This window comes from Chelmon rostratus, chromosome 6 (assembly GCF_017976325.1).
Source record: "Chelmon rostratus isolate fCheRos1 chromosome 6, fCheRos1.pri, whole genome shotgun sequence".
In the NCBI taxonomy this organism is placed as follows: Eukaryota; Metazoa; Chordata; class Actinopteri; order Chaetodontiformes; family Chaetodontidae; genus Chelmon; species Chelmon rostratus.
The window spans coordinates 22,475,460-22,487,448 of NC_055663.1; the positions used below are offsets into that span (position 1 = coordinate 22,475,460).

Genomic DNA, 11,989 nt, shown 5'->3' on the forward strand with positions numbered 1-11,989 from the left:
ATCTTATTCCACATAAGATAGACCACAAACTTCAAAGCTCGTGATTATCATCCTTCCTCTGATCGCTGCTGTATTTACACGCCGAGAGCTCAACAGGAAGAACACAACAGACCTGACCACACAGTCTGCTAGCTCAGAGCTGATAAACCGACGTATCTGCCGTGAGCACACTTATCACTCAGTCTGCTCACCGTAATATCCCGTGTTTGTCCTATAAACACATCACTGTGCTGCATGAGCGCGCTTGATGCATGAATCCCAGTCTTAATATTCCCGCTTAAGTCGGAGATAAAAGCGCTTCCTTCAGATTCAGACTAAATACAGTTTAGTCCAGAAAATATAACTAATTTGGCGCTCTGTATCGTAGCTGTTTGCTTGCAAAACAATTTACTCCTTTTTGGTGACCTGAAGGTAACTGTGCATCATAAATGTTTGTGTAACACACCACATAATAGCTGGTGTTGGCAGTGTTGTCAAACATCTAAACGATTAAGGAGATTTGTGCTTTCATGCTACTGCCTCCTCTCCGCTGGGACAGCTTGGCGTATCCTGGGAGTCTGAGCATGTGCGTTGGCGCTTTGCAGGCTGGGATATATTGTCAAGAGGTGGGAGCTGAGAGTCAGCAGGGGCAGGAGGTATCATCTCCAGTTTGATTTCTGGAAAGGTCTGGTCGGGGAAGCTGATCCTCAGATGCTCTTCAAACAACTCCTTCAGCTTCCTGACCTCGGTGTCAACCTGCCGTGCAAGTAGAGGCAAGGATGAGGGCAAACCATGTTGTCAGCAGGTGTCAAGAACTGAATAACACTAAATAAGAACAGTTCTTTCTACAGTACCTCACTGAGGACTGCACAGTCCCCAAAGATGAGCCTGATGTCTGACACAAACTCTGCAGGGCTTTGGTAGCACGGACTCTGCTTCGCCTCCAGTCGTTTTTTCACACTGGAAAGCTTCAACGGTCCCTTTATAGTCAGCCCGTTGTTAGCACATACCTACAGTATTTAGAAAGGGAGAGATAATTAAAACATCAAACTTCAAGGGGAGATGTTGAAGTAAAAACACAAATAATATCTTATATTTATATTGTATTAGATGTCAGCATTGTGAACAGGATATGAGGTTATGGATTTTAACCCCATTTTGTTATGTGAAGGTTTAAAGATCCCTTCCAGACAGGATGTAAGATTTATGTAAAACACTCTGAACAATAATTTGATGATGTGATGTGATTTTTCCACAAAAAAAGTTCAAACACTTTATTAAAAAACTGACATCTCCTACTCCCTCATTTACAATTTCATAATATATTAATATGTAATTATTTTGCATTTCCAAAGTTTAACTGTTGGACACAAGATGTCTCGTACTTCACTAAAAAGTCAGTTGATCAGTGATTGATCACTGCGGTTAAGTGCTGCACACAAATAAACTGTTACATATACACTTTTTTCTCTCTAATTGTTAATGCTAATCCACCCTGTGCAACAAACCGTGCAAGCTCTGTGTCAGCAAGACAAATATGTGCACATTTACAGTAACTGATTAAAGTTGCTCTGCCCGAGTCATAATTTCTCTCTCTTTACAGGTAAACACTGTATATTACACATCATTAAAACTACAGTCACAGTAACTCTATGTGGCATTAATCCTGTGGACATTTTGTCTGTGGTCAGCCAGGCTTCCAGACTCACCAAGGGGGACGCAGGCTCTTGAAAGTCTGAACTCAGGTCACTGCAAAACAAGTGCAGCAGCAGCCTCTCGCACTTCTGCAGCGGCAGAAAGAGACATCCGACTTAACACATGTCAACCGAGAAAGCACATACAGTTCTCCAATCTGCAGTCTACCTGTTCAGATAATCCTCTGATCCTGGCATATCATGCTGGTGAAGCTTTTATCTCAGAGTTTATCTGACGCTGATCTGCCTTGTGTCAGCCATAACACTGATTCTTTAGCTGTCGTTGAATCACTGCATCTAGCAGTGTCTTCTGCTACACAATAAAGTTTCTGGTCGATAATAATTATGGTGGCTAAGCAAACAGCTATTAGGTTGACTTATTAAAAGAATGAATCCTCCCAGAATCTATTTATGAGTATCACCCCCTCATCCCCTTTAGACTTGAAAAGTGGCTGTAGAAGTTTGTGGTTTTGTCCTTAATGGCAAACTTGCTTTCATGGCAGGAAAAATGTGTCAATTTATACATAGAAACTTATAAAGCCACTTCTTTGCTGCCCATCCATATGCTACATATGTTCTAAACTCAATTTTTTTTAGAGTTTGTCAGACTAGCCAATGAGTGAGCTGTTAATCTGAGGGATTCTGTCCAATGAAGGAACAGGAGGAGGGTGCTGTAACACGAGCAAATGGATATCATATTGACCCACGAACAAGCTCCAAGAGGTTCTACATGAGGATAGAGACAGTATTTGAGCATTCAGGGAATATTTTGGGAAAATATCATTGTTCTTGCCATGGATGCTACAAACTACAAAATATCATTGTTCTTGCCATGGATGCTACATACTACAAACTTTTGCGTGTACAGAGGTGAGATGTTTGCTACCCTAACAGATTTTATGAGGAGCGTCATTTTAATAATGACGATACTCCTGCAGTCTTAATGATATATGTCGGTGCTCTGCTTTGCATATTTTTAATTGTCCAGCCTGGGAGGAATAAAGTTATGGAGTTAAACTAAAACTGAACTGAATGGAATTCAATTACATTTTTTGGTGATGTTTCACAAGCTAATCAGAAAAGCAGAGCACCATTTGTTATTAATTACAATTCTATTGTATAATCTCTATTGTGACCAAATTTATGTTATAATTTAAAAGAGCTCTGACTCGTTTGTCCTCAGGGGGAAATCCTCCTTCAGATTCTGGCTCCTTCTTTACTGTTCTGGCTTCAGGTTTGCTTTCGTACTCCATCTCAGGCACCAACGGGTCACGGCAGAAAGAGCAAAACCATTCCCCGCTGAAAAGAGACAGTCCAGAGACTCAGCACAAAAGCCAATAATCAGGAACATACATTAACAAGTGCATGATGCTGCTGTCAGATGGAAACCTCAAAAACAGTCTCGTTCATTCCACAGAGCACATAATTCCTTGATTCTGGTATAAACGTCAAAATCCACCTCCTGCCCCCTTAAAACACAAAACAAAAAAAAAAAAACACGAGTTATGGGGTTTCCATCTGACACCAGCGATAAATAAATTTCCCCTGACAGAGCTTGCCTGGGAGATTTGAGGAGAGTTGGAACGTGGCACGAAAGGTGAAAAACCTTGGGACACTTATCGCAGCACAGCAGCTCTCCCCCAGTCTGACACACAGCACACACGGCTTCATCTGAGTCTTCCTGCGGTGCTCGCTGCTGCTCTACCTGCTGTTCACCCGCCAGTGAACGGATGTGATTGGGTGCACTAGTGTTACTCTGGCCCTGTGGGCTGCTCGGAGGCTGCGAAGGACGATGGGGCTTGTCGTCTGTGCTCTGAAGAGGAGTTGGGACTTTGTTCCCCTCGTCTTGGACGCTGATTTGGGGTTGGTCACCTGTGCTGTCAGGGAGGTTGGCTCTTTGGTTTGCTTGTATCTGAAATCCACAGAGTAAAAAACAACAAAAAGCAACCAATATGTAATAAATGGACCCACAAAAATCCAATACCTCCAAATAAAGAGGTTTAGAGAATCTGGATGTTTACAATCTTTCTCACCACTTATGTTTCTTTCCCCACCTCACCCATCACTGTGGTGATGCGAATGACAACCAACAGAAATTATGGCTATAACCCAAAAAATAAGGCCCAAGTTGTAATAAACTGCAATTTCCCTTTAAATTCATACTCTGTGTCAGTCCAGTGCATCTACAGCAGTGGTTCCCAACCTTTTCCTTAAGGCACGCCTTTTCTATCGTTGAATAAACTGACTAAGTGACATATTTCATGGATACTTCATGTTACATTCAATGCAGAACAATGACAGTGCAGGACAGCTGACAAGCTGAACAATTAGCCCAAATACTGGGCGTAATAACTGCACGAAGTTTTGCATAAAAAGAGTGATTTGGATGAATTTTGAGCAGATTATTTCTTGTGAATGTTGCATCAGAGATGAGTTTTCCTGATATTTTGGGGAACTTTTTATGCAACTCACTGTCATATAATCATGCATACTTAATAGGCAAATCTGACAAATGCAGTGTTGTCTTCTTCCCTGACACTTGGCCACTGTTCTATTCACTCTTTGGCTGTTTTAACATCGTACCTTTCTCATGCAGGACGAGGCTGTTGAGCAGAGAGCAAATGATGTTTGTGTGCAGGTTTTCATTGTGCTCTCATCAAATCAGATTTTTGTCAAATTTATATTTTAATAACTAATCTAAGCCCCTCGAGACCCCCTGTGAAGTTTTGGCTACCCCTAGTGGGCGTCAGGACCCCCAGGTTGGGAACCGGTATGGTATATATGGAATAGCTACTGGATTGTAATAACAATTTACTGCCCTCTTACATAGCTACCATCATCATCTGGTTCATCTTTGATGACTATGACGGGCCCTGGCGACGGCCTTCGTCTTTTTTTGACAGCTGGGCCCACACCCCCACAAGCCTGGGGTGTGTCTGGAGGTTTCCAGGGAACAGTCCTTGGGAGCAAAGCAAGAGCCAATTAGAATGAAGCAAAATTCACAGGAGAGACTAATGGCAGAAAGGTGTCACATGAGGGGAGTACTGTTCACTCAGCTACACAACATTCACGGATAGAGAGAGAGAATCTGAGTGTGCACAGCTGTCTCCTCACCCTGGTTTCTCCTCCTGGGATACAGCAGCGTACCCTGGTGAATTCTGCTGTCCTTGCACTTCAGACAAATAAAACACATATTTTCCTTTATTAAGAATGAAGCAATAAATGCAGTCAGTAAAAATGAATGATACTGATGGCACTGACATACCGTTTCTGTGTGGTAAAGACGATGGAAGGCTCTGGGGATAGTTAGGTTTCAGCATATATACTGGACCGCCTGAATCACTCCTCCTGTTCACATATGTGGGCTCAATCTATATAAAGCATTACATGTCATTTATCACATTGTAAATAGAAACTATGTCCGTCTAGTTTACATTAACAGATGGAGTCACTTGCCGTGTGTCGCGATTGAGGAGAGCTGATGCCACCGTTGATGGCCGGTGGTGTTACATGGGTGTACAGAGGCGAGGAAAACACGTCCATAGGTTTGGGCTGGTAGCTGGAGCTGCTTCCCACCCCCCTCAGAGGCTGCAAACAACACGAGGAGAAACAGAAAGATGGAGAGAAATGCTGCCATCATTTTCAGGCAAACACTCCTGACGGCGTCTAGAAGCTTGTGACGATGGAGATGAAAGGATGCACGCTGTATGCTCTGTCGCGGGGTGTGCGTCAACACTCCTCGGCTCAAAAGGAACACAGAGGACTACGCTGCAAAGTTCGCTGCCTGAGCTGTCTACTGTAGCTTGTGCATCTAATAATTGTAATCCGACAGAATGTATGAAAACATAAAGCGTTTCTATAAAACATTTAAATTCATGTGTCTAATATAGTTTAGCTCAGATACACTTCAAGGACCATACCCACATTATTTACATAGTGTCGATGCATGACACTACACTACACTAACACACCACTTCGGTTCACATATACTTACTTTAAAGACCCCGTAAACCTATTTTATCAGTCAGTTCGTCGCTCTGAGCAATGCAGTCCTAGATTACCATGAAAGTGTCTGCAAAAGCTGATCAATCCATACCCACAAACTACTCTAATACTAACCACTTGCTGCTTCTGCAAACCTTCCAGAAAGCTATTAGTTTGAATGTGTTTCGCAACATGGTGAAAACCCACGTCCAAGTATTCGAAACTTGTCTCATCAGGTCAGTTTTAGCAGTCATCAAATTGCATGAATCCGCACTTGGAGTCGACAAAAATAAAAGCAGATATGCTGTACACTTACAAACAGTATAAAGTATAAAGAAAAAGAACAACAACAATACCCAGAGCATAATCTAAAAACCTACTACAGCATAACTACAGTTGCATACACTGATTTCTAGGTAAACATGCAAAAATGCTGGTATATTTCTTGACTATTGAGAACATTTGAGAGTTTATAATGCAGCTATAACAGCTTGTTCACATCAGGATATACAACTTATGTCTGCACTTCACATTCACAGCATTGTCCTGTGAATAAGCCTATACTTCAGAGCTGGAGCCAAAACACCCTGTGGACTAGACTAAACAGCTTGGATAACGAGATATTATCAACTCTTCCTTATGGAATCTTGGGTCCGTCCTCTGTCACATGTTGGCTGCAGTTGCACTGCGGATTTTGTATTTTATGATTTAGAGTCATAAGCCTGTCCAAGATTAAAATCACTCTTGACAAGAAAAGACATAAATTGCCCAGGACCTGAAGGCTGTCAGCTCTATTTAGGACAATGCCATCTGCTGTCGGTGCTTGTTAAAAGGGCTTGTCAGTCAAACGAACACGAGCACACGTGCACAGTAACACACAGACATGCACACTAACCTGGGGCGTAAACCCAGGGCTCGGTAAGCTGCTAGTTGGGCTGACGTGGCTGGGAGGAGGCACCATAAGCCTGCGGCCTGATTGGGGAGGCATGCTGCAGGAGGGAGAGCCTCCTTGCAGGGGCCCCGGGACGGTTCGCTGCAGTTGGACGCTCTGGTACCATGTCCAGGGTGGAGGAGGTGGTTGGGGCTGCCAGTGGGCCTGCGGGTTTAGCTTGTCCACCTGCATCTGGAGCTGAGCCAGAGTGTTATGGGGTGCTCCCAGGGCAAAGCTGTGGGGCGAGCCTGAGGGGGCCTGCCCAGGGCGGGAGAGCTGATGAGGGATACCCTGAAAACCACCCAGCTGGTGGGATGGTACACTCTCCACCACTAAAGAGCCTGGGGGAACATACACACAGAGACAGGATGAGAATAACAAGTAGGGATGAAAAATGCACAATACAGACAGAAAATCTGCAGAGAACTGAAAATAAAAATGAAAGAGAAGGTTTGGGCAGCAATAGGGGAGAAAGTTTGGGAAAGTTTGGGAATCATTAAGGGAGAAAACATCAAGTAGTGATGCAACTAATGATAATTCTATCAGTTAATTATTGATTATACTATCAATCCATTGAAAATGTTTTAGATTAAGTGTTGTTAAAAAAATACTGAAAAATGTCCCTCACAAGTTCCCGTAGCCCAATGTGATTGTTCAAATGTCTGTTTTAGACAAAACCAGATGATGTTTAACTTAAAATATAACATCAAAAGCAAATCCTCACAATGACGAGGCTGGACACAAAATATTGGGATTTATGCTTGATAAAACCAAAATTGGTTCAACTTAATGAATTGGTAGTTATTTTTGCCAATTTTCCTTCAGCTGAAAAGTCTTTTTATCTCATATTTCAGCACAATCGTCAGGCTGAAATGAGTCACGACTGCAGCAACTGCAAAGCATTTTGGGCCCCTGTTAAGCTCTGGAGCCTCTGACTCCTTCTGAGCTTTCTCCCCAACTCAACATCCTTCATGCAAATGACAAAGGAGAAGCAGCGAGTCTTGGGTAAGTCGTGGTGTGATTTGCAGACGGAAGACAGTTGCAGCGAGCGATGGAAATACTTCAGATTTATTCCATCTCAGAATCAATCATCCACTGCCCACTGCGTGGATGAGGATGACAATCACCCAACCCTGCATGCAACAATAAAAAGGGATTTGGGGAAAATGGTGGAATACAAAAGGGACCGGTGTGTGGTGGAAAACTGCTTTTGTTGCGGTGTCTAGGCACACAGGATGTGTAATGTTTTTTTATTCCATTTTGATGTTGTTCGGAGAGTATAACTATTGAATCACCGACTTTTTAAAGCGAAGCAGGAGGATCTCCAGGGGCAGCAATCACAGCGTGTGACTGATGGAATGAGCGCTAGATTTTTTTTTTTTTTTTGCAGTTTCTGCAATTGTTTTAACATAATATGCCACTTTGTTTGTTGTCATGCTTGTCAAATTATCCATCCAGGGTGACCTTAGTTAGAACATTTGTGGAAATGATCAGTGTGGCAGGAGTTCAACAATATTCTTATCCAAAAAAAAAACAACTGAAATAGATAGATGCTGAATAAAAGCAGTGTCCAGACTAAAAGAAATGGACTGTCATGGCTCAGAGCTGACAGAGACACGTGCTTATGTCTTACCCAGATCAACATTTGAGGCCCAGTAAGAGGACCGACACTGGAAGCGTACAGTGGTCTGCGGCACAAACGAGGTACTACATTTTGTCCGCAGGAGGTTTCCAATCTGAAACAGAATCTGCAACAGAAGGGGTGTTATTAATAATTTTTAAAGGAGGACACTTGTGTGTTACAGGAGACATATGTTCCCACTTCATCACGTCCAAGACAGACCAGGCTCCTGACCGGCATTTAGAGCTGAGCTGAGTTTTCGTGTGGGGAAAACAAGACTGCAAAGAGATAGCGTCGAGCAGATAGACAATCAGACGAGCCTCACCAAACGTTTACAGTACAAGAGGGCCGTGCCCCCGTTCCTGGCAGTGGCCCATTTGCTGAAGCCGATGACATGATCCAGGTGTCGGGACAGATAGCCGATGTCCTCCTGTTGTTTTCGCAAGACGCTCTCGTGATCTTTTGTTACAGCCTGGAAAACATGAATAAGTGAACATCTGCAGTATTCAAAACAGCTTGAGGGTATGCGCTCTGGGCCTGAGGGTAAAACAGTCAACTGAGCTTACAAGCAAGTGATGCTCTAATGGAATCAACACCACAGCTACAGGTCTACAGCATGTGGTAGAATTCATAAATGAGCTTTGTTATACATTCAGAATATGTTGGCATACCTCAAGTTGATTAATTAGCATCTTGCCCTTCTTGTTTATCTCGAGAATCAAACTGCAGATGGATTTCTTTATTTCGTTGTGAACAGACGAGCGGTTGTGATCGACCTGAAGAAGTCTGAAAAACGCACATTAAGACTACCAGTAAGTATTGGAACCTGACCTCATCACACATGCAAAATCAAACAGCACACATGTCGAAACACATTTCAGAGACATCTCGTCATGGCTGGAGGTATGTATGGTTTAAACAATAAACCAAATGCTGCTCGGTCATGAGATTCAGAGGTCATGTGGGAGAGCAAACTGTCCTTTTTTTCTCTAAACAGTCCTATAAACTATGAGTGCCGTCGACTCTTGTTTGCATTTTGAGTTCAGTAATCTTGTGGTATGTGGAAATACATACCCGTTGTTTATGGAGTTTGTTACTTCTTCAATCAGTTTCCTTTTCTCCTGCAGCTGATGGGTCATGTTCTCCATGTGCTGTTTGTGGTTTTTATAAGCATCCTCGAGGAACTGGTAGCTAATCCGAACAGAGCATGAAGTCAGTGGATACGGTAGTGTGATTGCATATTATTAATGCTCTGCTACTGTAATGTAATCTTTCCATGCTCAGCTGGATGATATGGAGGTTATACCACAGCACTCCTACGACTAAAGAGTGCAGAGTGCCCAATCATAATGTGGTGGAAATTGGCTACTTAATGACGTGTCAGACAGTTAAATTCATGTTAATCACAACTGCACAGTATTGTTAAGTGTAACAGAAATTACACACAGGTGTATGAACCATCGTATGATATGTTGTAAACTGTGACTGTACTTGTGGTCCTTGTGCTTGACGAGCTGGCAGTCGCGGCAGGTTAGCAGGTCACAGGTCTCACAGAACAGCTTCAGCGGCTCCTGTTTGTGGACGTCACAGAACATGGGCCTCTGAGCCGACACACCGTGGACCTCTGGAAAACAGCAGAGGGTTCATCATTTGGCCCTTCAGTCTGGGTGCATGGCAATAGCTGTTCCATATATATCATCAAGCTAATGCTAAAAGTCATGCTTACATTAACTGTGATTTCACTGAATGCATGCATAAGTGCAGCATTGAGTATAAATTTATGTATTTAATATATAGGCTTAAATATTGCTCCTCTAGAAGGTGCCTGCCAATAGGCGAGTAACGTATGATCTACCATTTGACAGTCTTAGTAATAAGCCTTTGGCCTTTTCTTCTTATCAAACTACGCATCTAAATGTTTCAACCTAATTTGAATTCCGCTGCGCTTAATGAGAGATACCAAACATGTTCCATTATTTAACTGAGTGAAAAGGTTTTTCAATGTGCACACACAGCCCCAACATTGCTTTAAAACTGGATAAGATGAGAGATTTCTGTGTAAGAATTTATATTTATCATTTGGACCATTAAAATACTCCTGGGTGGCAGTGTTTAAGCTTAAAGTTTATGTCAAACAATAGCAGTAGTGGACAATAGTGTACAATGTTGCTGTAAAACCGAGTGCCAAAATTTCACAGGTGATTTCATGTTTGACATACTGTATGCTGGGTCGTTAAATGCGCTGTCCTACGATAAAGGACATCTAGTTGCATGTATTTACCCCTTAAATCTGTCAACTGGGGGGAAAAAAAGTGTGACAACTGCAGCACTGACCCCATAAGCTGTTTCCTTTGTCATGGAAGCACCACAAGAAAAAGGGTTTAGGATACCTTGTGATACTTCTGCCTTCTGTCTGATGGTGTGGTCTCTGGTGAATTTGACTCTCTGGTGGGCCTCCACACAGGTGGCACACAGGTACTCGACACAGTTCACACAAAAGCCAGCAGCTTCAGTGTTGTCTTCGCAGGTCATACAGAGCTACAGGGAGATGAGACACAAATCACAGGCTGAAAGTCTTACGTAGGCAGGTGTGGAGCTGCTGAAGAGATGCCGGGTCTCGCTTGATCAATGCAAATTCAATTAGATCAAATCTGGAAAAATTATGTCAGGAATATCAGCCGTTACGGTAAAAACTAGCAACAAGGCTGCCCCCATATGGCAATGCATCTGTCACTAACCTGGACCGTCCTCTCCACCGTGCTGCTGGGAGCCTCAGCTGCGTCCTTCACAAAGACGTTCTCCATCACATCCACCTCCATACACTCCTGCCTGCACACCGGACAGCGGATCACGTTCACTGGGAAAACACAATCACACACGGTGGTCCGCATCAGTAACACTGGATTCACATGTGACACACGACACCACATATTTAAAGTCAAACGGTGCGCAAAACGCATGATCTTAAACGCAGCAGCCTCATAGAGCCACTATGAAGTTTCACTTCCTTGCATGCACTGAAGACGGAGATCGATGCACGGGCGGTTGTTTGTAAACAAAGTGACTCACGTGGTTTGGTCGCCTTGTCAACCTGGGAGTTCGGCGGCTCTGCCGTGGCCAGATTCCTCGAGGGTGGAGGCAAACACTTCTTGCAAAAAGAGTGCAGGCACGGCAGAAGTTTGGGCTCCCGACTGTGAAAGTTCAGGTGGCAAACGGGGCAGGTGTCCAGGTGATTTTGGCCGCTTGCACCTGACTTCTCCTCGTGCGCTGGCATGCTCTCAGCCTCGTTCTCCACGACGATGACCGCCGCGTCCCCCGGCTCCTGCTTTTCAGCGCGTCCCTCCATAGCTGCTGCACTTTCCTCCTCCGCCGCTTAGATTTCTCTGCGTGCACAACATGCACCCACACAGGTGAGCGGAGCAGGCTCAGGAGTCGTTTCACCCGCGAGGAGCATCTCCTCACACCTGCATTTTCCCCTTCACTCTCATCCAAACACGGCGCTGTTCACAGATCAATTTAACAAACGTTACCTTGTCGCAAGACGTCAATACATCGGCCGGCGCGCAAACCTGTAGAGCAAGAGATAAAACATAACACGTCCGCGTGAGACTGTCGCACGCTTGCGTGCCGCAGATGTTGCTCAAATTGCACCGCACGCGCTCGTTGCGGCACGAGATGGGTGGGGTCAAACGATGCGAGCTCTGACAAGAGAGACACTGAGTGGAGTGATGGAGGTCTAACGCCACCCGTCAGATGCTACTCACCATGTGCCCGCTACTC

The 11,989-nt window shown here is 43.9% G+C and overlaps 1 protein-coding gene across 1 annotated transcript; it reads right to left on the minus strand.

The window, feature by feature from the left end:
* Positions 1–507: 507 nt before the first annotated feature.
* LOC121607750 (transcription intermediary factor 1-alpha-like) lies at positions 508–11,555 on the minus strand. Its single transcript, XM_041938693.1, has 18 exons — positions 11,279–11,555; positions 10,948–11,066; positions 10,600–10,747; positions 9,701–9,833; positions 9,284–9,400; positions 8,881–8,995; positions 8,535–8,681; positions 8,222–8,336; positions 6,553–6,929; positions 5,130–5,261; positions 4,939–5,044; positions 4,788–4,845; positions 4,500–4,632; positions 3,233–3,585; positions 2,843–2,972; positions 1,689–1,763; positions 834–989; positions 508–735 (listed from the first exon to the last, which is right to left on the minus strand). Exons 1-18 carry the CDS (start codon positions 11,553–11,555, stop codon positions 508–510), a joined length of 2,919 nt encoding a protein of 972 aa, XP_041794627.1.
* Between the last annotated feature and the right edge of the window lie 434 nt (positions 11,556–11,989).

Excerpts from the sequence above, each read along its gene's own strand:
- LOC121607750 (XM_041938693.1), bottom strand. The coding sequence starts at position 11,555 with ATGGAGGGACGCGCTGAAAAGCAGGAGCCGGGGGACGCGGCGGTCATC. Across the intron at positions 10,748-10,947 it reads CGGTGGAGAGGACGGTCCAG|CTCTGTATGACCTGCGAAGA; the intron begins GTTAGTGACAGA and ends ATCTCCCTGTAG. Across the intron at positions 1,764-2,842 it reads TTCCCCCTGAGGACAAACGA|AAGTGCGAGAGGCTGCTGCT; the intron begins GTCAGAGCTCTT and ends CTGCCGCTGCAG.